Here is a 27993-nt window from a genome sequence, read left to right on the forward strand (position 1 = left end):
CGCGGGAACATTGCAACTACCGCCATGTTGAATTACGCACTGCGCAAAGCGGAATTTAAATTCGCCTTTAGACGTGTCATTAAAATAAGTCTTAAGTATTGAGTATGTGTGTATTGTACGCACTGTAGTGACTGTATTGAGTGGATAACATGACATATGTGTGTGTATAGGGTATAGGTAAAACCGATTTCGGATTCGGAGGCTGGGGTGAAAGTGGACGGTGAATAGAAAATAGTTAATCATTATAATATAAATACTTGGTAGTCATAATTAGTAGGTTTTTTAATACCTTTTTGTACATTTATACTGTTAGTAATTAATAATAATAATAATAATAGTAAGATAAAGAATATTGTGTAATTTAAACGATAAAAATTTTTACGCACATCGTTGTATCCATAACATAATATCCATGACATTGACTTTTTAAAAATAATTATAAAATACAATCGCCAAATAATTATAAATTATTTTTTTTTAATATTTTCTTTAAATAATTATCCAAGTGTTAATTTATTTATTTAAATTTTTAGGCATTTCAATTTTTACAATGGGTGAGTTTATTTTATTTTTTAAATAAAAGTTTTTTTTTTTTTTTTTTTAATTATTTTACTGTTTATTTATTTATTTACTGTGACATTTATTATAATTACTATTCATTTATATTTAATATTTTATGGACACAATAATCATAGAACGGGACATTTTATTTTAGTACCGGCTCCAAAAATATAAGAGGCTGTTTTATAATAGATTTTCATAGAGTTTCTTACGTACTTATATGTATAACAGTGGAAATGAGTGGGTACATTGTATGGTGAATGAATCACGAATGCTTATGGACGAGGTTTTGTGGAAGTAATTATTTGCTGATCAATAAGAAATTACGTTTTGTTAAATTAGCATATTTTTTTTTTTAATGAGTAATTCTTTCAATGAAATACCCGAATTAATTTATTTACTTATTTATTTACGCCAATCGGCTGTATACATAACATTATTTACATATTTTAAAATTTAATTTAAAGAAAAACAAACAGTAACTAGAAACGATTACTGCTTTAATAGATACAAAATTATTGCACTATATGCTAATTAATTAGAACATAAAAATTTTTTATGACAGAAAGTTGCCAGACATCTGACAATTTTTAAAATTTTTAAATAATAACGTAAAATTTTTTTAACAAAAAAATTTAAAAATGGACTTTTAGAAAATTCTAAAAATCAGTTGATGCATTTTTTTTATTTTATCAATTTAATTGTTTAATTTTTTTTTATGTAATTTAAAAATTGTCTTATGTCTGCTACATTTACACTCATAAATTTTTTTGCATTCGCTGAAAACGATGATGGGGATTCACTGAAAAAATTAAGGTTCGAAGAGTGCTGATTTACTAGCTTAGCTATTCTGTTCTGTTAAATAAATTATTTGATTAATAACTTTCACCATCGGTTAATTTAAATAATAGACCTAGCAAACATCCGACAATTTTTTTTTATTTTTAAAAATAAATAACAATATCTACATATTTATTTATTTATTTATTTATGCCAATCGGCTGTATACATAACATTATTTAAATATTTTAAAATTTAATTTAAAGAAAAATAAACAGTAACTAGAAACGATTACTGCTTTAACAGATACAAAATTATTGCACTATATGCTCATTATTTAGAACATAAAAATTTTTTATGACAGAAAGTTGACAGACATCTGACAATTTTTTTAATTTTTTAATAATAATTTTTAAAGTAAAATTTTTTTAACAAAAAAATTTATAAATGGACTTTTAGAAAATTCTAAAAAGTAGTTGATGCATTTTTTTTATTTTATCAATTTAATTATTTAATTTTTTTATATGTAATTTAAAAATTGTCTTATGTCTGCTACATTTACACTCATAAATTTTTTTGCATTCGCTGAAAACGATGCCCGTATGAAAAAACAATACATGGTTAAAATATATAAAATCATATATGTTTGCAACAAAAAAATATATGATATATTATATTGTATATTATAAAAAGTCATATAGAGATTTTCGCCGATTTAATATAAAATTATATACAGTAGTAAATATATGTATTCATATATGTTACTTATATGTTTTTTATATTAAGCTATATATACATTTAAATTTACCTTATAATATATTGTATTGATATATTTCCTTTTATATTTAAAAAATATATAATTTTTATATGAAATGAAATACATGGTAGCATATAATTTATATTATATATGGCACCATAAATTTTCTTTGTTATATTTAAGCATATATTTTATTCGGTGTACGTGTATGTATATGGGTATATATATTCGCATCAAATTAACTAATTTTGAAAATTTTAACTGCAATTTAAAGAGTATATTAAAATTTATATCTAATTTAATTGGAGTTAGTCATACGAATAAGAAAGTTTTCTTTTCCAGACACAATATAAATATATGTTTTTATATATGATCAGAATATATTTTTCGTATATGATAGAAATATATATTTTTATGTATGATAAAAATATAGTTTCCATATATGAAAAAAATATATATTTTCATATATGATAAAAATATATTTTTTGTACATGATTGACATATATATTTTATACATGCTAAACATATACGGACTCGTATATGATGAGTATTATATTTTTTAATATAAAAAAAAATATAGTTAAATTCGCCACATATATTTTCTGATATTTATCATATATTTTTACCATATATGTTTTTTTAATACGGGTGATGGGGATTCACTGAAAAAATTAAGGTTCGAAGAGTGCTGATTTACTAGCCTAGCTATTCTGTTCTGTTAAATAAATTATTTGATTAATAATTTTCACCATCGGTTAATTTAAATAATAGACCTAGCAAACATCCGACAATTTTTTTTTTTATTTTTAAAAATAAATAACAGTATCTATATATTTATTTATTTATTTATTTTTGCCAATCGGCACCATAGTAAAAAATTATTCGTATTTGTATAAAGAAAGTATGTGTTAAATATTTAACACTTTTGTGTGCTAATTTAATATACTGATTTTGTGTTGTTTGATCAGTTCATTTTTCACATAAAAGAATTTTAATTGAAACAGAAGTAACAGTTACTCAGTATTACTATCCAAAAGTGTTAACACGTGAATGTGAATGTAGCAGACATCAGACAAATTTAAAATTATTACTAAATAGAGTAAATAATTAATAAAATAAAATTTGAAAAAATGCGCATTTGAAAATTTTTGATATTAATGAGTGCATTTTTTAAAAATGTTAATTTTTTAATTATTTATTCTATTTATTTATAATTTTGAATTTGTCTGATGTCTGTTACATTCACACTCGTGTTAAAATTTTTGTAATATAACTTTAACATAGACCGCGTGTTAATTCGTTAAACTAACACAGAAAATGTGTTAAATTTACAGTCGTCACTTCCCTGGTAGAAATTTTTCGAAATTTTCTCTGAAAAAGTCTTTAGAACTTTAGAACTGAGTTTTTCAGAGAAAATTCCGAAAAATTTCCACCAGGGTTGCTAAGTTTACGTATACATAAATTATTATAAATATCAAAATAACACATAAACGTGTTAAATCAACACTTTACGTGGGTTGCAGATAACATTTGATGTGTAAAAGTATTAGAACCGGTAACAGAATATCACTTCGAAGAAAAATGAGATGTTAACTTGCTTCAAATTTTTATAAAAACCGATGTTCAAAATTAATTTTTTGAAAACATGCACACGAAGTTTTTAAAAAATTCTTCGTATGAATTTTTTCAGTTTTTTTTTTACTAATGTTTTGTTATTTTTTTTACAATAAAAAAAGTTATGGGTATCTGCTGTTTTCTGGTGATTAATTTAATAATTATTTTGTTGAGGAAATTTTTTTAGTTAAAATTGTTGATTAATAATTAATTTTTAGTCTTCATTACGAAAATCAGAATGTAAATAACTTGGAATAGTTTTAGCTGATGAGTATTTAAAAAAAATTTTGAACGTTTATTATTAAGTAAAGACGTCATGAATAGAGAATGTCGAAGTGAAATTGTTCTACTAAAATAGTTACTTGGAATTCAAAAAGCATATGCATACATAGTAATAGAAATTAAAAATAAATATTCTTTAAGGATTCATTCCACAAGTCTATACGTTATGTGTTCTATTTTTAAAAGTATTTTTTTTTTAACCCAATTGTAGTAAAAAAATGTAGAGGAATAATAATTATGATCCTAAAGTTAGCAGACTATTAACAATTTTTTGATTTTTTTTCAGCAGATACATTTAAAAAAAGAAACTAAAAATATACGCATGTAGAAAATTTAAAAAGCTACAAGTGCAATTTTTTCAAATATTTTTTTTTTGTAATCATTTATTTCTAAAACTAATTCGAAAATTATTAGACGTCGGCTAACTTGAGTATCATAGTTAGCAGACAATTAAAAATTTTCGGATTTTGCTTTTCAACAAATTAATTACAAAAAAAAAAAAAAACTAAAAATATGCACATGTAGAAAATTTAAAAAACTACAGGTGCAATTTTTTCAAATATTTTTTTTTTAATAATTTATCGTTTTAAATGGAATCCAAAAATTATTAGACGTCGGTTAACTTCAGTCTCATAATTCAGTTACTCCGTATATAATTCAAAAAATAAAAATATTAATTATTGTTTACTTTAAATAAATAGAATCCCAAGGAGGACTTTATCGTAACTCAGGCCCAGGATTATACGAATTTCTTATGGAGGCTGAGTTACAACAGTATTACACAGGTATTAAAGGTAAGAATAAAAAAGTATATAAAATAAAACAATTAATTTAAAATAATAAATTAATAAAACTAAAATTATTTAAAGGAGATCTAAAAGTCCAATCAACTGCCCAACTAAAATATGTAACCGAAGAAGATTTGACAGCCATCGGAATGAGCAAACCAGAAATGCGTCGTTTAAAAAAATATTTTCAGAAACATTTTCCCCAAAATTATTTATCTAAATTCAAAAAAATGCTTTTGCCTAAACGTGAAGAGCCGCCTCCTGGAGCGATAAATGTATTGTCCATTGAAAAACAAGACAAGCCGCCAATAAAAGTTCCAAATAAACATATGATACCAGCAGACGCCATAATCGTCAACAAAGAATTGGGAATCGGTGAATTTGGTATCGTACAACAAGGAGTATGGAGTAATGACGGAGAAAGAATTCAAGTGGCTATAAAATGTCTATCCCGTGAACGAATGCAAAATAATCCAATTGAATTTTTAAAAGAAGCGGCAATAATGCATGCAATTGACCATGAACATATTGTCAGATTATACGGAGTTGTATTAGATACCAATTCCCTTATGCTTGTTACGGAATTAGCGCCATTGAGATCACTGTTGGAATGTTTGAAACAGCCAAGTTTACGTGTTAGTTTTCCTGTAATATCACTCTGTGATTTCGCAATTCAAATAGCCGATGGTATGCAATATCTCGAAGCCAAAAGACTGATTCATCGTGATTTAGCGGCAAGAAATATTCTTGTATTTTCGAAAAATAAAGTCAAAATATCGGATTTTGGATTATCCAGAGCTCTAGGCGTTGGTAAAGATTACTATCAAACAAATTTTAATGTAAATTTAAAATTACCCATAGCCTGGTGTGCACCCGAATGTATATCGTACCTCAAGTTCACGTCTTCCAGTGACGTTTGGGCTTACGGTGTAACACTTTGGGAAATGTTTAGTTACGGATTTCAACCGTGGGCTGCTCTGACAGGTCATCAAATTTTAGAAGCTATTGACGAACCGAATTTCCAACGTCTCGAGCAGCCAGACTGTTGTCCCAAAGAGTATTACACACTAATGCAACAATGCTGGCAGCATGAACCCGCAAAACGACCAAAATTTTCTGAGCTCATTGAACTATTGCCGGATTTAAAACCTGAACAGGTACAGGCTGTACAGGATAACAGTGAAATTGGCCAGTTGTCGTATCGTCAAGGCGACGTCATAACAGTACTAAATAAAGGACTCAATAATTTACTGTGGAAAGGTGTCCTGAGTAATGGAAAAACGGGATTATTTAGTCCGGCTCACACTATTGCATATTTAGGATCAAATTTACCGAGCAATAAACCCGGGGAATTTTTACGAGGTGATGGTAAAAATGCATTTTCATCTCATAGACGTAAAATTCGTACTGATATGATTTCATCACCGCAAGGTGATTTACGTCATACTGGACATGTTGGTTTAGATGGAGCATATTTTGGTGATATAAGTTTTCTTGGTGGTAAGTATCCTCATTTACCGCGACAAATAGTAACTCCTTATAAACCACATGAAGATGCGGCTAATAATTCTAGTCAAATTTTTTATCAAGAATCGCTAAATCATGAAAATAGTAATCGTGACAATACAAATGTTAATAATAATAAACATTCGTCTTATGATTCACAAACTAAAAATGGTACTTTTGATTTTTTTTTCTTATCTTAACTTTTATTTACTTATTTTATTTAAGTAAATATATGTCTTAATATTATTTATTTATCTTACAGATAATATGTGGTCTGATGCAGCTTCGGGACTTACACATGTGGACATGAGTCATAAGAATGATGATCAATCGATTATATCAATGAATATCGATAATTCTGGGAATAATGATCATGAGTATCATGAGATAAGTGATGAAGAGAACCAAGATAGCGCGCTGAGGTTTGACAAGCCGCTGGATTTTGACTTCGGTCCGAGTTTATTGGATGAAATGGACCAGATGTTTCGGTCACTAGGTACGTAATTTATGTAGATAAATTATGTAGATATATCAGGGTGACCACAAACTGGGAAAACCGGGAATATCGGGAATTATCAGGGAATTTAATGCAACCGGGAAATATCATGGAAATGTCAGGGAATTTCGAATAGTATCCGGGAATTAAATTGTAATAGTTCAAAATTTAAAAAATTTTAAATTATACACTAGTTATAAAAATTAAGGGACATTAAAACAATTTCAAATTTTAAAGTGATTTTCAACAGGTTGTAACTCGAAGGAAAATGGTCATACGACAAAAACAAAAAAGGCAAATTGTAGCTACAAGTGTCTAGTTTTCTGATCTGGTCTTTAAATTTTTTTATTATGTGCGGTTCCGCAGTAATCTTAAGAAAACTATCGAAAAAGAAATTTACCAAATTTTTGCCCGTCTTAAAAACGGTCTTCGAGCTTCAATAAATTTTTTTCGATAATTATCATTGATTTTTGATTGCTCCGGAACCGTGCATAGTAAAAAAATTTAAAGACCAGATCAGAAAACTAGACACTTGAAGCTGCAGTTTGACTTTTTGTTTTTATTGTACGACCATTTTCCTTCGAGTTACAAACTGTTGAAAATTACTAAAAAATTTGAAATTTTTTTAATATCCCTTAATTTTTGTAACCAGTGTATTTTGAATTTATTTAAATCATAAAATTTCTTATTAAATATTTTAACTTGTACATTTTTAACATCGAATAATCAAAAGTAGACAATATTAATTTATTTTATTGCCATTTTTTCTGGTTTCTCGCATGATTTAATTATAAAATTTAATTATTAAAAATGAAAATATAATAAAAACTTTGAATATCTAAATGATACGAATAAAATTTCTAAATCAGGGAAAAATGTGAAAAATTTTACTGGAAAGCCGGGAAATATCAGGGAATTTTTAAATCCTTTCTTTGTGGCCACCCTGATAATAATTGGTATTTAAAATGGTAATGACACTGAGAAAAAAATTTATATTTTCATGAAAAAATGTTTGATTTAAATATTTTAGTTACTTGAATAGTGCCAAGCAATTATTTTCGTCAATCAAGTAAATAATTAGTTTGTTCGAGTATTTTATTTACTTGCTTAAGGGTATTCTCGGACAGTACCCCGCGTTTTTTAAAAATATGAAATGACTTTCAACTGTCATAAGCGTGTTCAAATTTTAGCAATTAATTTAAAAAAAACTAAAACCTTAATTGATAAAAGGACAATTTCGCCGAGAAATAGAATTTTAAACAAATTATATACAGTTGTTATCAGTTAGAAGTCAAACGAAATTTGTTACATAAATTTTAGCCTACACAATTTGAAAACTCGAATTATAAAATTGACATGAAGATTTTACTGAAATTTATTTAACAGATTTCCTAATTGATATCAATTGTAAGTAATTTTTTTTTAATCTATACCTCGGGGAAATTACTACTACGTTGTCCTTTTTTCAATTATGGTTTTAATTTTTTTTTAATCATTGATAAAATTTTGATACCCTTATCACAATTGAAAGTCATTGAAAATTTTTGAAAAGTGGGGGCACAGTCTGAGAATGGCTTTCATACTAAAAAAAATTTTTCATGATACCAGCATCGAAACTTAGAGTTTCAGTGTCTCTACAGCCAATCGAAACAAGATCATTTCAGTCCAATGCCCTGAATTAATATTAGAAATCGCGTAAATTGCGATGCCTTCAGTCAGCGGGCAGAAAAAAAATTGTTTCGTTCCTTGGGAACAAACAAATAATTTTTCTGCCCGAGACCGAAGGCTTTCGCCATTTAAACTCTGATACTCGACATTTGTTCAATAGTAATTTCAGACCATTAATTTTATTTACGTAAATGACACTTTCGTTTTTTTAATTAAGTTTTATAAAAATTAGTGTCAATAATAAATAGCATTTATAATTTCTGCTTAATTATAAATTGCAAATGACAATTTACGCTTATGCTAATAGTTTATGACACGATTGGTCTTAAATTAACTTGTTTCTGACTGGCTGCTGACACTGAAACTTTAAATTCCAATGCAGGTAATCATGAAAAATGTGTGTAACTCAGAATAAAACAAGATTTCCGACTGCGGGTGATGTCAGCCAACTTCACCCTGGTCTGAAATCGTTTTGTTTCATCCCTTGTCACTCAATATACTATTATTATATTTATTAAATATAGATATACAATTACATGAAGTGATTGAGTACTAGTTCCCTGATCGGACACTTGGTCATTTACCGTAATAGTAAAATTAATAAATTAAATTTATATGACAGGAACATCATCTCCTTCATCACCGCCAGGACATCCGACATCTGCTGAACAGGAATCGAGTAATGTTAAGAATGAACTTCGTGAAATGCAATCAAAGCAGAGTAATAAAAAAAAACAAGCAACTGTAAGTTTTTTATTTTGTAGAAAAAAATAAATTTTCAATTTATATAAAATATATATAATTTTTTGCAACAGGTTAAACCAATATCAGCGGCTGATCAAAAAACACTTTACTCTGCAATAGCGATGGCACAAGAATTAACTGCTCGTTCTATGACAGATCTTGAGTATCCACCGGAGTCACCTGTGACGTCTGCGAGTCCATCGAGGCGAAGAAAATTTTCTTTCAAGTTACCACATCAACACAGTCCTAAACCGGACAGACGACACTTTGCTGAAGAAGCTGCGAGTATACCAGATATCCAGGTATGGTATTGTTTATATTTTTAACAAATCATTTTTTTATATCTGCATATTTAATTTTGCTAATTTGGTCGGTTTATTTTTTAAAAATCGAATTTATTTATTGCAATCATTAATTGACTATAATTAAGTTTTTATTACGGTCAATATAAAATAATTAATTTTTTGGTAATTATGCAGTTTTAGTCTCACACATTTTTTAAAGTTTATAATGACGATTTTTTAGCGGGAAATTTTTTTGAATAATAATAAGAATAAATTTTTGAGATAAAAACATTATTTATTAATAATCAATAATTAAGTAAATTTTTTGTAAAAAATATGTTTGTTGTAAAAAAATATACTTCCGGTATCACATACTTGCTAATAAGAAATTTATTTAAAAGTGATGTGTCATGTATGGGATAGTTGAGTATTAAAAGCATGTGGAGGACTTGCGCATAGATACCAAATTTTTATTTTAATCAGATATAAAATAAAGTTTTTATTAAAACGTAAATTTGATATTGAGCAAACATAAAAAAGATTTTTAATAAAAAAAAATTTGCTTTTTCTATTTTTATAAATACAAAGCTAACGAATAAAGGTGCTTTTATTTTATTTTCTGCATATTAAATATTGCGTTTTTTTCCAATAATAAATGCTTTGACAATTTTTTAAATTAACAAAATATTATTTTTACAAAATATTTAAAATAAATTTGAATTTTAATTAAAAAAAAAAAAAAAATCATAACATGCCCTTTTGTTCGTCAGCAACTTAAATTTGATAAAAATATTTACACAAAAATCAATCAAACTTTATATTTTATTGATATATAAACTATCCCTGATGAAAAACTCCAATTAAATCTGATTGAAAAACTCTGATTGGATAGAATCGGGAACTTCCCATCGAATTTCAATCGCAAAAATGATCGATAAAAAATTATTATTTTCCAATTGATTCTGATTAAAATATTTCAATCGGAAACATAAATTACTATTTTCCAATGCATCCCGATTAAATATTTCAATTGGAAAATGATAATTTATTTTTTTCGATTGAATCTGATTAAAATATTTCAATCGGAAAAATTATCGATGAAAAATTATTATTTTCCAATGAATTCCGATTAAAATATTTCAGTTGGAAAAATAAATTAATATTTTCCGATAAAATCTGATTATAATATTTCAATCGGATTCAATCGGGAATTTCCGGTTGACTTTCAATCGGAAAAATTATCGATAAAAAATTAATATTTTCCAATTGAATTCGATTAAAATATTTCAATCGGAAAACAATCGATAATAAAAATGATTATTTTTCGATTGAATCCGATTGAAATTCAGTTAATCGACTCGATCCCTTGCATTTCGATTGACTGATTGAATCCTATAGAAATCCTTTCGAGTTTAATCAGATTCAAACGGAGTTCTTAATCCAGGATATTCTTAAACTAAAACAATTAAAATAAAAGCGCGAAAAATTTCAAATATTTAAAAGTACTATAGCATTTGGTAGTTAGAAAAAAAAATACTAATAATTACATTTTTTTTTTCCACTTATTCCTTATCCTCATCCATCATTATCTTTTAATTTTACATTACCTATACTTTAAAAATAATTTATTCCTTTATTTTACAACCATAAAAATAAAATAACAATTTTTGTACTGCGCCTTAAATTACATATTTTATTTAAAAAGTGGTTATGTTCAAGTTTGCAATCATTGTCATCGACTGTTTCAAGTCTAGAATCACTTGGAGCACCGTCGACTTTAAAATTACCCTTGTGGGACAAAGCTTCAGCAGAATTTTGTTTTGCTAAATCCCGTGAACTTTTGACGAAATCAAATGCCTGGACGACATACATGGACATGGCATTTGACAACCACATGTTAAACAATAAAGCAATGAAACAAAATCTAGTAAAATCAACAGAATTTTTAGAAGCTAGTAACAGTAACAGTAAATCTACTGGCAATTACGGTAATATCGTGTCAGGTAATTCGCGTAATAATTTAACCCAAGGTATTAATGGTAAAGCATCGCGTTTATCAAGTCCGAATTTAAATATTACCAAAGACGCGCGTAGAATATCCGCCAGTTACATCGATCGTTACTTCGAACAATCGAAAAACTACGATACCGATGACGCGTTAGATTGTGCGACTGATGCATTTAATTGTTACAAAGAAAATGTAACAGACAAAGATTTAAAATCAAGCGGGAGTTTAACCGACAGTAATGACGAATTTTCAAATAATTTTTACAAGTACACGTTAATCGACGAGCCTAAATATACATTGACTGATGATCCTAAATATTTAAATCAAATAATTAATAAGCAAAAATTCGATGACATTAGAAATTTACGAAGAAATTCATATATCGCTGAGAGCTTAAACAAAAATTCGTCATCTAATAGTAGTATTTTATCAAACAAATATCAATCTGATGAAAGATTCAAAAATTCAGTGCCTAATAAACGTACTGTAGACTATGATATATTTGATAAATTTAGTAAAAAAAATCTAAATGGCGATGAAATTAAAAATATAAAAGTTGTCGCTGCTGGCACTTCTGCCGGTGGCTCTACTGCGGGTGCTAGTGCGTTATCTAACCAGGATGCAAATAGTGCAGGTGGATTACCATCAAATAGAATGAGCAATTTGAAACAAATGGCTTCAATATCAGCGGATAATTCAAACGATTTCGTTAACTCAGTTCGCGTTAATTCCCAAAATTACCAGAAAAATGAATTTAAAAAAAAAAGTTGTGATTTACTGCCGTACTCAATCCTACACAATCCCCTTTTTATTTCCGAGCCGATAAAAAAAGATATCGATATCAGCAGCAGCAGTGGCTCGGAAAGTTTGAGATTAAATTTTGAACGATTGAGATTACAGTCGGATATTGAAACTAAAAATCAAATTCAATTGAATAGTAAAATTTCAATTGGGGATAATTATCAGTGTGGAATTTTTAACTCGAAAAATGTTAAACATTATCCGGATGATAAGAAACGTTTAGATGATGGTATTAAATTGACGCAAAATACAGTGACAGCGCAATTTGATAGTAAAAATATGGCGCGTAATTCACGAAATTTAGAATTAATGCCAATAATTAAGTCTGATTTAAATAGCGTCGATGTACCGGCAAATGATAAATTTTTTTTATCCAATGAAAATGGAGTCGCGATACGCGATCCGACAAATCGCGCTAATAATATCGCGCAAAAAAAATTAAATGAACCAACGGCCACGGGATTAGAATTACATTTGAATACTGGGGTACGTAATAAAATGGGTATTAATTCTAAAACACAGCAACGATTACTAGAATTCCCTAGACGATGTCGTAATGAATTAATTAATAGGAATAATAAAATATTAAAACAGTCTGGGTCAATAGACAATAATAAAATAGATATAGATAAAAATCCATGTCGTCCGCGTACTTTTTCATTGTCCGATGCTGTAAAAAATACAACAAGAAAAAGTATACGATCATTTTATTCGAGTAGTCAGTGCAGTGATGATTCAGATTCGATTTTTTACTCAGACACAGACATACGGAGTCGATTGAAATTTCAGCGACGACGTAAAAAAGTATCGGGAAATTCTAAAATTGGTTATAATAAAAAAAATCGTGAATCTATTGGTGTATATCCTAATGATGCGACATCTTACCCGAGTATTCAAAATTCGGAAAAATCACCACTGCCTTCGACGAGTTTTTTAAATTCTTTATCCTCACAATTTTCATTGTGCAATCAGACGGTATCGTGGCCTGAAAGCGCACCGAGTTCTAGTCAAACTTTTACAAGTAATTCGGAATTGGACTCTGATTCTAGTTCGGAATATTCAGAATTTATGAATGACACATGAATTTAGATTTTAAATAATTACTATTGATTACAACGATGACGTAACGATATCCGCAATGCTCTAATTTTAAAATGGCCTGTAAAATATTTTTTTTTTAAACGAAAAATGTGAGATTAGACGAGATAAAATTAAAGTAATTTTGTATTTAAAATTAATATTTTTTTTCCATTTAAGGTAAAAGCCCCTATACTCGTTCACTTTTCATAGGAGTGAGATTAAATCACTCAATATAAATTAATGAATAAAATGAAAAATCATATTTTTTTTTTATAGTTATTTTTTGAAGTTTCGAGTATTAGAATGAAATTTAAGTTTGAAGAATAATCTTGATAATTAATTATTATTAATTTTTTAAATAAGCTCCTTGAGTGTACCCATAGTCGCTCACTGAAAGTTGTGATGTACCATTACTCGATCAGCACATGGCCCTATAGTCGCTCACAGACAATATCTATTAAACTATGATAAGTTTATTGATTTGGATAAATAATTTATAAATTATACTACTTTATTCTTTCATAATATAAATTTTCATGAATTTTAAAAATGTATTTAATAAGATATAGTTATAACAATTCTTAACAAACTTGACGTAGCCTAAATTTAATCTAACGAATGAACGTTAAAGTAAAAAATGCCCGGCTGAGCGGGATTTTGAAAACAGTCATTTAATTTAAATTTATAATCTATTATAAAATAATTTGATACATCATGTTTTAATATATTTAGATTCACAAATAATTATTTATCAATAATAATATTTTTAGTTGTAATTTTTATAAAAATTATAAAAAAACGCCTTAAACAGTTAAAGTGAGCGACTAATGGTACTGAGCGGGTATAGGGGCTTTTACCTTACTATCCCTGGTTGAGAAGTCCGATTCACTTCAATACCCAGACAGCATTCAAGTCGGAATGACTGGTTTACTTGAAGGCGTCCTCAAGAAGTCTTATAATGACTTCTTAAAGGTGTCATTTTTAAGAACTCTTCATTGAGAGATCTTGAAGACTCCACAAATAAGATGTCAGTTTTGTGACGACTAAATGTATTCTTTTTTAAACTTCTTTATGAAGTCAAAATTAGGAGCTCCTTAAGACGTCATAGTAAATTCAGACTGAAGTCTTATTTGCGAAGTCAGAAAAAAGAACTCTTTTTAAAGACGTCTTACTGAGTTCGCTAGGTCGCTCATTCGACATCTTAAAGACTTCTTTAAGATGTTGATAATACGGCCAAATCATAAATAGGAACTCATTCAGAACTCATCAAGATGTCATTTTGCTATCTGGGTAGGATCTGATTGGAAATTTCCGATTGAATCCTATTGGAGTGAATCGGAAATTTCCGAAAAATATATTATTTTCCGATTGAAACCTATTGAATCCCATTCAAAATTTTTATCGGAATGAATCGGTTCCAATCGGAACATAATATTTTTATTTCGTTATTATTTTCCGATTGGAACTGATTTACTCTGATTAAAAATTTTGAATGGAATTCAATCGGAAAATAATATTTTTATTTTTGTGCACTTTTTACGATTAAAACCGATTCATTCCGATTATACTCAATCGGAATTCTTAACCAGGGATGGAATTTTCAATTATTAATTTTAAAATTAATTGCACCTTGCCGCGCTTTCTCTTTAGATATTTCTTATTATTCACAATAATTTGGTTAAAAACAAAAAAGAAACTGAGTAATAATTTAAAAAAATAATCAAAAAAAAAAAAAAAAGAAAAGAAATTTTTAAAATTGACACAAAAAACCTTTCAAAATTTGACAAAATTTTCAATAATCTAATACTTAAATAGAGTTACGTAAAAGCAAAGTGGATTTTTCGATGCTTTGGTGATCAGTGTTATTATATGAGGCATTTTTATTAGTATTATTATTTATATATTTTTAGTTTGAATCACAATAGACAATAAGAAGGATAAATAATAAGTTTAATAGGTGTACTAAGAGAAAGTGAAGCATCGGATCGATCTTCACTGGCTATAAACCCCTCAAGTACTATCAAGTACTGCGTGCGAATGGAACGGAAACTGTATTGAATGTACATACGGTGATCATGTATTAAAGGTCGGTGCGGTTTATCGACCCCGGCTATTCATACTAGACCAACAACCGTAAGAAAATAGAATCAAATTAACAATTATACTTTCGAATGTTAATTTTTAATTTATTTTTATTGTTAACTTTATTTTTTTTTAATGATGACGAAAATATTTTACTATTTCCCGGGTAAAAAAGAAATTTATTACAAAAATATTTATGATGATGAACTTTCAAATTTTGGACAATTTTGAACTTGAAGATTTTAAAAATAAAATAATTTATGATTTTGTTATTTTATGCATATGTTTGATTCTTAGTTGAGCTTCTAAAAGTTCAGATCGAAGAAAAAAAAAGTCTCAAAGATTCAAAATTTTTTTTTGAAGAAAAAAATTAGAAAATTAAATGATCCTGAAGTTAGCAGACAATTAAAAATTTTTGAATTTTTTTTTCAACACTTGAATTAAAAAAAAAATATGAACATGTAGAAAATTAAAAAATCTATGAGTGCAATTTTTTGATATATTTTTTTTTTGATTTATCGTTTTTAAAAAAATCCAAAAATTATTAGACGTTGGCTGACTTCAGTAACTCAAAATTATGATCTTGAAATTAGCAGACAATTACAAATTTTAGAGTTTTTGTTTCAACACTTAAATTAAAAAAAAAAATATGAACATGTAGAAAATTAAAAAAACTATAGGTGCAGTTTTTTAAAATATTTTTTTTTTTTTCATTTATCGTTTTTAAAAAAATCCAAAAATTATTAGACGTTGGCTAACTTCAGTAACTCAAAATTATGATCTTGAAATTAGCAGACAATTAAAAATTTTTTGATTTTTCTTTCAAAAAATTAACAATTAACCCTTCGCGAATAAGTTTACAAATAATTTACGTAAGAGCACATGTGCACAAGTTAATGAAATAAATAATTATTTTTATGTTTAAATTCCAAAAAATTTTGAATCGGCTTAAAATTTAAAGTTCAATCTAGATGAAGATTATTGGAACAAATTTTTTTATACGCGGGTAACTTACTTATTCATTCACATGTGAATGCTTTCGTATGTAATATATTAATTTCTAATAAGTAAATTTCTTTATAATTATTTAAACTATTAAAAATAATATTTTAATATTTATTAATTTATTATTAAATTGAATAAACTCGTAGTAAGACTAGATTAGTGGGTTTTATAAAATAACAATCACTAAAATTAGAATAGGTTTAAAAATAGATTCAAAAAAACGAAAAAAAAATAATTTAAATTTTGTTTGTCTGTTGGAGCCGGTTTTTCGAGACGATATATATTTAAACACAATTACCATACATATACATATATATGTGACCATGTTTTACATATATTTATATACGCTTAGAATGATATTATGCTTGTACTATATCATCGATAGTAATCTGATTATCATGTTATTGTGAAATTTTTTATACAATTTACAACTTTTTTACAATTTAAAAGTTGAGGAACAAATGGGCATAATTGTAATTTTGTAAAAATTTTATAAGAATGAGACAATTTTAAATTGAGTTGCATGGACCATTTATATGATATATTTTTTATTTTTATACGAAAAAATTTTTATACATAACTATTATAATTTTTATAATTAAAAATATATATATTTATTTTTATTATCATCAATTATTGATTGATTGATTGGGAATTATTTATTGCATTGAATTATGCCCTTTTGTTTTTTTTTATTGCTCATAATTTGTATGCTCATTATATATAAATATAAAAGATATTCTACAGTTATATTAAATGCAATAAATATTTATTACTTATATCCTTTTCAATATATACTTAATAGGGTGACCCAAAAAAAACCCAGTACTTTTTTTTTCGAGTTTCATATGAAAATTAGTTAATTTTACTTTTTTTAAGAACCCTCTCCATAAACCAGTTTGATAAAAAATTTTGGGCATCTCATGCCGAAGAATACGCCGGTAACTGAGTAAAGTCAGCCTCATAAAATTTAATATTAAAATACAATTCTTTCTGATTGGTCAAAAGTGTCATTTAATATATATTAAATTACTCACTTTTATATTAAGCCACTGAATTTTAGTGAAATGGGTGGAGTATTTCTCTATAGGGAAAGATTGGAACCCGATTGGTTACTGTTCTGCACCCGACTCAGTACGGCGCTAAAAAAAAATGCTCGATTGTGGTGCAGCACCACACTGATTACTGTGCGTGACCTGACTGAGTGATATGCGCACACGATTTAGTCAGCTTTCGCACAGTAATCAGTGTGGTGCTGCACCACAATCGAGCATTTTTTTCCAACACCGTACTGAGTCGGGTGCAGAACAGTTACCAGTCGGGTTATAATCTTTCCGTGTACTCAATAATTCAAGCCAATGACTAATCTATCACTTTTCTCTCTTATGACGTCACTTTGAATTTAGCTGCCTTATTAACATGACCAAAATCTCTAGACTGCACATGCGCATCTAATTAATCAGCACACGCAGGTGTAGATCAATGCAACGTCAGCTGAATTTTATAATCTTGCATATCTCTATTAACTGATACGACATAACACCGAAGTTGACTTTTTTTATTGAGTTCCGCATTGTTAATTGATTAACATTAAATAAAGTATCCAATTTTATAAAGTATAAATCTTTTTTAATAACAATAAAGTCAACTATTTTTATAACTTGCCCTGACAGATTATAATTACAGTCAATTACTGTAATTTACCGCATTTTGCCATAATTTACCGTAGAATACTGGATTTTTACGGCGAATTTGTCACATTTTAGGTAAAATACGGCAATTTAACGAAATTTGCGTTTACCGTAAGTACCGTATGGTTATTTATTTTTACGGTTTTTTACAGTGCAATACTTTACTTTACGGTAAAATACCGCAGATTTGCCGCAATTTTACGGTAAATTCCCGTTCTTTTGCAGCGTATTTGTGGTAAAAATACCGTACTTTGGCCGTAAAATGTCGTAGGTTCACCGTAAAGTATCGCAGTGACCGTATTTTACCGTAAAATGCAGTAACTTACCGTAAAATACCACGATTTTCCCAAATACCGTAAATTGCGGTGATTACAGTAATTTACCATGTTTCGGATCCGCCAGGGTGAACTGCATGAAGCTGACTTTAGAGATTTAACGGAGTTTTTCTTGTATACACTAGTGTTTTTCTTGTATACACTATTGTATACATCTAGTGAAACAGTTTTTGAAACGTCAAATCAACAAATTTTCATATAAGACTCAAAAAAAAAAATAGTAGGTTTTTTTAGGGCACCCTAAAACATAATAATAATAATAGTCCTATTGATTAAATATATATATAGATATTTTCTTTTATACCTGGAAAAAAAAATTATCCAAATTAAATTTTCTGCTGCTTTGTCCTTTAAATATTCAAATCGCTTATATTTACATTGCATACTCGAACATTATTTATAAATAGATATTAGACTGATTCAAAAAAATCGACTGACAATAATCAGTCGAAAAATATTTTTTTTTTTTTTTAATTATACAGAAAATATTGTTCGGGATAACGAAAAAAACAATTCTGTCAAAGTTTGAGCTCTTATTATTAATATCAACAACCGCGTCATCGCAATTCTCGATTGCCCATTTAAATAACATGGGAAAAAATTTTTTTTAAAGTTTGGAATTTTATTACTCATCATCGAATCAGTGTATCGGAAAAATTGACAGACATTTTTGTCGGAAATTGAACGCTCTACAGAAAAAGTCTCTTATTATTTTTCGATAAATTTAATTTTTAAAAAGTTATTCAAGGTCAAAGTTCAATTCATAATAAATTTTAGTATTATTTGAATTTTCCGACGAAACTGTCAGACTTATCGTAAAATATTATATGACCTTTATTGTAGATCATTTTATTTCCTACAAATCTCTTATCAAGTTTCCAAAATTTTTGAAAGTTCTTTAGTTATTTACAATTAGAAGTAAATAATTAAAATTTGCCAGAATACGATTTCTTGGAACAATTTGACATTTAAATTTAAATAACTAAAGAGCTTACAGGAATTCAGAAAAATGTATATTAAATAAGTCGTAGGAAATGAAATAATCTACAATAAAGGTTTTATAAAATTTCGAGATAAGTCTGATAGTTTCGCCGAAAAAGTCAAATAATACTAAAATTTACTATGAATTCAACTTTGACCTTGAATAACTTTTGAAAAATTAAATTTATCAAAAAATAATAAGAGATCTCTTTTGTAGTGCGTTCAATTTCCAACAAAAACGTCTATAAATTTTTCCGACACACTGATTCGCTGATGAGTGATAAAATTTCAAACTTTAAAAAAAATTTTTCCCATGTTATTTAAGTAGGAACCCAAAAATTGCGACCCGGCAGTTGTTGATATTAATATTAAGAACTCAAACTTTAACAGTATTTTTTTTCATAATCTCAAAGAATATTTTCCGTGTAATAGTCGATTTTTTTTTAATCAGTCTAATCTATACATGTTTTTTTTTTTTTTTAATTTAATTTTATAAAACCTAATCAGTATTTTATTTTATTTTGTTTTATTTTATTTTATCCCAAATCTATTTTTTTATTCCCGCAACTTACTTAGGCGACACTGTCAGAAGAGGCTAAGGAAGTATATAATAGTCTGGTTGAGACACCGACATTAGACAATACGACAGACACAAATCCACTACGAATGTTACGATCTGGATTACCAGTAAGACCTCGTGTACGTGGAAATAAACAACTCAGTTTGGGTCTTACTGCACCGCATATTGACGAAATCGTTGGATTATCTGATAACAATAAATTGTCAACGGATTTTTATCACGTTGGATCGTCAACATTTCCAAAGATGGGTGAAATGTCTGTTAACAATTCATCCGTTTCTATTTTTACTACACAATCTCTAGAGCGACACAACTCATTGATGAATATTGAAAATAGTCAGAGCCAAAGTAATATTGAAGAAAATCCAATTCCATTACCGCCGCGTGACAGATCAAGAACATTGCAATCTAAATCAAATTTACCGCGACACCAACGAAAACATCCGTTAATTATTCCTGGAGGTGGAATTTCTCGAACGTTGGCTAAAGCCATTGCAACATCATCAGCTGAAGATCAAATTGATGGAGTGGCTCCTTCGTTCAATTTATCTAATCCAAATGTGTCTTTCTCCACGCCAATGATTTCGACAACCAGTCCAATGTCGAATGCAGCACCCAATAGGTAATTAAAATATTCATAAATATATGACATAACATACATTTTTTATTATAAAACTCAAATAAGAACTTAAATTACTTAAATTAAAAAATATGTAGATTTTTGATAAAGTAAATATATATTAGGGTGCTTCATTTGAAACGAACGTTTATTTTTTAGTGGACACAAGAAAATTTTGTTGTTTATGTTGAGAGAAAAATTCCCTGAAAATTTCAGCTCTTAATTTTAATTTTAAGTATTTCCCGTCAAGCATCAAAGTTTTCCCATTTAAAAAGCATGTAAATTGAATAACTTTTCTTTTAAATTACTATAACTTAGCATGATTTTAAGCTATCGTTTTGAAACCAGTTTTTATTTGTAGAGTATTTGTTGCTTTTTAAAATTGTATGAAACGGTTTTGGTCTAACTCGATCCATGGCGATTGTATCAGCTCCGAAAGTCAATTTTGCACTTTTTTCATTTATTTTTGTTAATAGTGAAGAAACGGCTTATCTTACGGAAAATATGCAAAGGACCAATCTTTTAGGGAATTTTGTTCTCTACAAAATTGCTTATGACACTTATATTTCTAAAGTGCACTGTTCATGAGATACATGCATTTTAACATTTTACAGTAAAAAAGATTAGTACTATAGTAATTTTACAATTTTTTTTATTGTAAAATGTTAAAATGCATGTATCTCATGAACGGTGCACTTTAGCAATATAAGTGTCATAAGCAATTTTGTAGAGGACAAAATTCCCTAAAAGATTGGTCCTTTGCATACTTTCCGTAAGATGAGCCGTTTCTTCACTATTAAAGAAAATAAATGAAAAAAGTAAAAAATTGACTTTTGGAGCTGATACAATCGACATGGATCGAGTTAGACCAAAACCGTTTTATACAATTTTAAAAAGCAACAAATGCTCTACAAATAAAAACTGGTTTCAAAACGATAGCTTAAAATCGTGCTAAGTTATAGTAATTTAAAAGAAAAGTTATTCAATTTACATGCTCTTTAAATGGGAAAACTTTGATGCTTGACAGGAAGTACTTAAAATTAAAATTAAGAGCTGAAATTTTCAGGGAATTTTTCTCTCAACATAAACAACAAAATTTTCTTGTGTCCGCTAAAAAAAAAAATGTTCGTTTCAAATGAAGCATCCTAATATATATTGAAGGCGTTCTTATTAAATCGTATAGAAAATAGATAAATTTTTAAATTTGAAAAAAAAAAAATTTGTTTTTGTAAGAATTTTTTGTGAAGCTTTTATTTTAAAAAATATAAAAAAATCTAAGATACTGAGAAATAAAATAAATTGTACGCAGAAAAAAAAAGATTTCTTGGCGCGAGAAAAATTTTGAATTATGAAATGAAAACAAAAATTTTCTTAGGATGGGAAAAAATTTTTTGGCGTAAGAAATTTTTTTTTCGCATACAAAAAATTTTTTCTTGACTCAAGAAAATCTTTTCTCGCCCCTCAAAAAGTTTTTCTTGGCTCAATAAAATTTTTTTTCGTCTCAAGAACATTTTCGTTATTAATTCAGTTCAAAAAATTTATTAGGGCAAGTAAAAAATGTTTTCTTGACTCAAGAAAATTTTTTTTCGCTCATAACTTTTTTTTTGGTTCAACAAAATTTTTTATCGCCCTCAAGAAATTTTTTATTGGTTTTTATAAAATTTTTTTTCGCCGTAAGAAAGTTTTCGTTTTCAATTCATAATTCAAAAAATTTATTAGGGCAAGTCAAAATTTTTTTGGCGCGAGTAAAAATTTTTTACACGAAGAAATTATTTTTTTTTTGTGTAGGGAACCGCGGAGTCATTCCAGTAAATTAGAAACAAACCTTTGAAATTTATTTCAAATCTTAATTAAAATTTTAAACCAAAACAAAGGATATACTGACGATTTCCGGTGCTATAATGACTGTAGTTTGCTGTGATTTGATTATTTGTAATCATAATGATAAATACATTAAAAAAATGATATCTAAGTCTCTATTTCCTTCTTCTTATCAAACCTATAACTTTATGTGGGTACAAAGAACGAATTTAAATATATAAATTATTTTACAGCCCAGATGAATTCGAACGACGCATCGATTCCGAATTATCAGCTTTAGACTCATTGTCAATAGAAAATAATTGTTTACATCCCTGTGGAATTATATCCGAAGATTTACTTGAAAATTCCGATTTATCAGATGACAGTTTGAGAGAAAATCAGTCTAACGTTAACTGCGATGCTGTTAAAAATTCAAATTATTTTATAAATTCCGATACTCCTCAGACTTTAAGTGATAGGAAACTATCGTTTGATAAAAAAATTGAAAATAATTCAGACAATATAAATATTGCAGATGATAAAAACAATTCAATGTCGATAAATGGATTAGTTCAAGTATCGAGTTGTTCTTTAGCGGCAGTTAAATCTCAAGCATCTTCAGAATTAAACTATGCCGTAAATAAAACGACAAGTTCATTGAATCCGTTTGATTCTAATATGACAGAGAATGAATCGAACGTTGAAAAAACCAGTGAATTTAAAAGTAATACAACAGGTAATGTATCTAAAATTCAAACTACAGACGATAGGCGAGCACGTGTCAGTGATCTTTGTCGACAATCTGACCACGTATCATGTGAAGATTTACTTGAGTTTGCGTGTGACAGACCAAATGTACGCAGAACTCGTGGTCCCCACAATGGAGCACAATCAGATGAGGTTCGTATAATGTTGAAAGTTTTACAAGATCAATCAACACCTGAATCCTGTGTCAGGGCTCTCGATGTTGCCAATTGGGACATATTAGCGGCTATTAAATTAGAACGTCTTCAAGCGTTACTGAAAAAAGAAAATAAATATTTACCTCTTGAAGAGTGCAAAATTATGCTGAATCAAAGTGATGGGGATATTGTTAAAGCAGCTGCTGCAATTAAAAATACGGATGACAGTACTGCAGTCTGATTAAAAAAAAGTTTACGTTAAAATTTATTCATAAATTTTAATTGTAATATTCGATATTATTTATTTACTTTTGTCGGTTGAAATTTCAACTTTATAATCTGTGTTCATATATATTTATATATATATGTATGTATATATATATTTATAATGTGGAAAGAAATACCATTACCATGATTATAAATTACTTATTTATTAAGTTTATATATTATTATATCCCAGGTAAAAAAAACTTCAAAAACTTGGCCGAAAATTTGAAAATTTTCTGTTCTATATTAAGTCGGTTGAAATTTTTCAGTTCTATATTTTTATTTATAAAAATAAAAATACTGCGGCCGGAAATAGGCCGGCTCTATTTATCGGCCTGATTATTAAGACTAATTAAATTTTGGCCAACTTCGGATATTTCCGATAAAATTTTATGGTTACGTGATTTCGGCCGATTTTTTTACCCGGGATCGTAGCGCATTTATAAGGTTATCACTTATATATGACACACGGTAATATAAATGTGGTCATATATTAATTATTGACTTCCCAGTAGACTAATTTTATTTATAGATATACATATTGGTTGTATTTAAATTGTTGAAAGAAAAAAATATTATTTTGGTTAAAAGTTACATAACCTGTTATGTAAAAGTTACAGGTTCGTTGGAAAATGTCCAACATTTTGAGATTATTAATTTTTTTTAAATACACAGAAGACTTTATGGTGAAAATTACCAAAATATTTTAGGTAACTGTAGGATAATCCAATATTCTAAAGAAGTAAACCACTTATTTAAATGATTTTCCGTACATAAAAAAAGTATATGTACTCCAAAAAAAGTGAAATTTATGATTTATTAGCAACATTCATTAATTTATTTTAATATTCACAATAAAAAAATAGAAGAAGAAAATCCGCGTGCCAGGAAATTAAAAAATTCGAATCGTACTGAAATTTGTACTTCATTGCATAGTAATAAAAAAATTTTAGTTCGAGTGTTTTCGTAAATATTCGGCTCTTTTCGTTTATTCTGGAACTAATAAGCTAGAATGAAGCGATTAACTGACGCATTGATGGATAAACAAACACTACTGTATACTTTTCATTATTATTTCAGAATATATATTCAATTAAATATTCTGAATTAGCACCCTAATTATAAAATCCGAAAGATTCTTATAGCTGTGTGTATAAGACCTACACTTAACCTTTAACCTTTCGTTACTCGCGCTATAAGTGTGACGCCGCCCTTTTGACTAAAATTGCAATAAAAATTACTGTATGGGTATTTGTGACTTTATACTTAACCAATTCTCTTTTTGAAATCTATATTTTTGTTAAATATGATTATAATTGATAAATATACATTTTAAATATAAAAAAAGTATATTTATGTATTGCAAGAATGTGAAAAAGCGGCACAGTGCACATTATGCGAGTTAAATCATCGATTCAATTTTTGTGACCACGTTGCCAAACTTACTGTTGTTACTGTAAAAAATAGTCCCACCAAAAACAGATTCTCTGTTATAAGGTCGCGCCAAGTACACGTTCAACATTTATCCCATACTGCATAAAACATAATTTTTTTACAAAAAATACTGAAATCAAAAAACAAAAATACCAAGTAACTGGGATATTGTAAAGATAAAAAAATTTATTATTTTGAAAATATAGAAATAAAAAAAAAGTTATTCCATTCTTGGAACAAAAACTCTTCCATTCTTGTAAAATTTCTATGGAAATTTATAAGAATCTATTTGATTTCTATGAGATTTTCTAAGCAGGGATAATTAACTTTATGAATATTTTTTTTTTAAATTGTATTCGGTATGAAAAATTTCTACATTATCGGTAATTTTCACCATAATTCCATACTGCCGTTATATTACTATTTGCATAGTAATTTTTTAGTCGATTTTTTTCGTTAAAAATACTTACCGAAAAAAACTGAGTGTATTAAAAATGGCTTTAAGGTTGTAGCAAAGCTTGACGATTAAAAAATCAAAGATACTTTATAATTTAATAATACGAAATAAATTTTTAGTTTATTTTTTAAGGGCCATTAGAGTGAAATTAATTTATTTCACGTAAAGTTTATGGAAATATTTAACTATTAGACTTATTGGAGGAAAAAATCCGATCTTTATGTAGAGAAAAGAAAAATATTCAATACATATCTAAACTGTGAGAAACTTTTTATAAATTAGCTTGTATGTTTTTGATAATTCATTTAAATATTTAAATCAATGACAAACAATTTTATAAAAAAATATAAGTAATTTTATATATTTATATGTTCATTGAAACGACTACTTATTAAAACCAAAAAATTAAAAAACAAAATAACTTCTTCCATACACCCGCGTAAAAAAAAGTCGTTCCAAAAAGATTCTAAAAAAGTTTGACATGCAGAAATTATTGATTTATACACTGAAAAGTTCCAAAATCACCACTTTTGGACCTTTTCCCCATATAAAAATCTTGTTCAAGGTTTGAGTAAGCCTGGTCTCAAGTTCGATAGACGTTAGTGTCTTTTCTTAACTATGTGTCTTGCTGCAGATACTTGTGGTTAGATTTCAATAGCAATTCTAGTGTAAGCCTTACACAAGAAATTCGTGTCAGATTAAAATTGCAGTTGCTACAATAGCAGCTGTCGTTGAGGTTACTACAAGTTGGAGTAAAGAATCGCCAACTTCAACTTGGAATAACCTCAACCCCACGTGTAGTAACACCAACAACAATCATCAATGTTTACTAAAATATTTAGTTGTCAGTACTATTTATGTAGTATCCTTTACTACATTTCGGAGTACCCGCTACTACAATGTAGTTACTACAGTATTTTAGTTTGAAAGAACCACAATTTTTTTTCCGTGTAGTACACAAATTTTTAAAATATTTATTATTTGCAATAATAAGCACCGAAAAAAATTGTGGTTCTTTCAACCTCAATATTGTAGTAAAAAATTGTAGTAGCGGGTACTCTAACATGTAGTAAAGGATATAACGTAAATAATACTAACAACTAAATATTGTAGTAAGCATCAAGACTGTAATTGGCGTTACTACACGTGTAGTTGAGGTTATTCCAAGTTGGAGTTGACATTACTTTACTCTAACCTGTAGTAATCTTCACTACAGCTGCTGTTGTAGTAACTACAATTTCTTTTACACCTTATCACAGTACCCCCCCCCCCCCCCCCATGAATGCCAACGTATTTTATGAACGGCTTCCGTCAAACTTTTTTAGAATCTTTTTGGAAGGAATTTTTTGTTACACGGGCATAAGATATTGTGTTATCTATCGTTTAGTTTTATATATTTATATATATAAATATATATTCTAGTTGTGATTGATGCCATATTGTATAAAATATGGTATTTCTAGTTGTTTACTAATTGCTTATGTAGATTTTTTCTGCATATATTTACTGTTTGGTTACGAAAAAAAAAAAATGAAATATATATTTATTACAATTAAATTTGTTTATAATATTAATTTGACTTTAGTGTGAGTTAACATCAATAAGTTTATTTATATAGTTATTAATTCAATGTATTCATTGATTAATTAAAGTAGATTATAGATTAAAAAAACCGGATTTGCCGTTAATTTATGTTCATTGACATTGAAATAAAATAATTAAAGGCTTCCTCAAAGTGATATATCCAGTGTCATTTAAAATTTATTTATATTTAATATTATATGACGAATCATGTCTTTGGTAAATATAAATTTATATATTTTATAGTGATGTATTTATCACTTTCGATGAGTCTTTTTATAAAATTTTTATAACCATTTTTATTTTTATTTAAAAATTATAAAAAAATTATTATTGTGTATTTTATGTACAAGATTTTATATACAAATATATATATATTGGAAATCATACATGTAATCGTTTGTTTTCTTTTTTATTATTAATTTAAAGCAGCCTGAATTGAAACGCATGTTTCTATCCGCTGTATGCACGTACTTGTGAATTCCAAATTTTCTGGTAGTTGTTTGCAGCAACGGGTTGAAAATCTTTTTCAATTTTTGAGCAAGTCTGCTCTCAAGATCGATAGATGCTAGTGTCTTTTTCTACGTATGTGTCTTGCTGCAGATACTTGTGACCAGATTTAACCCTCGAAGTACACAGCTCTGAACAGACCTTAGGAGTACACACGGGGTCAAATTGACCCCATTTCACTTTTGAAGAGTTATATCTCAAAAACTATGCATTTTCTTGGAATACAGGTCATGACGTTTGTTGTATGTAATACAATGCTCTTTCGAATACAACTATCATTATTTCGAATTAACTAATTTTTAACGGTGAAACAATTAATTCAAATCAAACCTAACTTGAGAAATATTTTAGGATAAAAAAAATTCTTGGGTCAAAAT

The 27993-nt window shown here is 27.7% G+C and overlaps 1 protein-coding gene across 4 annotated transcripts; it reads left to right on the forward strand.

The window, feature by feature from the left end:
- Window positions 1-136: 136 nt before the first annotated feature.
- Window positions 137-27474, forward strand: LOC130670836 (activated Cdc42 kinase-like). 4 transcript variants are annotated; one of them, XM_057474403.1, is made up of 8 exons: window positions 144-554; window positions 4696-4788; window positions 4864-6282; window positions 6373-6459; window positions 6551-6784; window positions 9075-9196; window positions 9268-9498; window positions 11186-17197. In XM_057474403.1, exons 1-8 carry the CDS (start codon window positions 551-553, stop codon window positions 13370-13372), a joined length of 4377 nt encoding a protein of 1458 aa, XP_057330386.1. In that variant the 5' UTR covers window positions 144-550; the 3' UTR covers window positions 13373-17197. The 4 variants fall into 4 exon arrangements, with proteins under 4 accessions (XP_057330385.1, XP_057330386.1, XP_057330387.1 ...); XM_057474405.1 differs by lacking the exon at window positions 11186-17197 and adding exons at window positions 20040-20665; window positions 22717-27474 and having other exon boundaries at window positions 150-554; window positions 4864-6459; XM_057474402.1 differs by having other exon boundaries at window positions 137-554; window positions 4864-6459.
- Window positions 27475-27993: the final 519 nt, after the last annotated feature.

Source organism: Microplitis mediator, chromosome 7, assembly GCF_029852145.1.
Source record: "Microplitis mediator isolate UGA2020A chromosome 7, iyMicMedi2.1, whole genome shotgun sequence".
Lineage (NCBI taxonomy): Eukaryota > Metazoa > Arthropoda > Insecta > Hymenoptera > Braconidae > Microplitis > Microplitis mediator.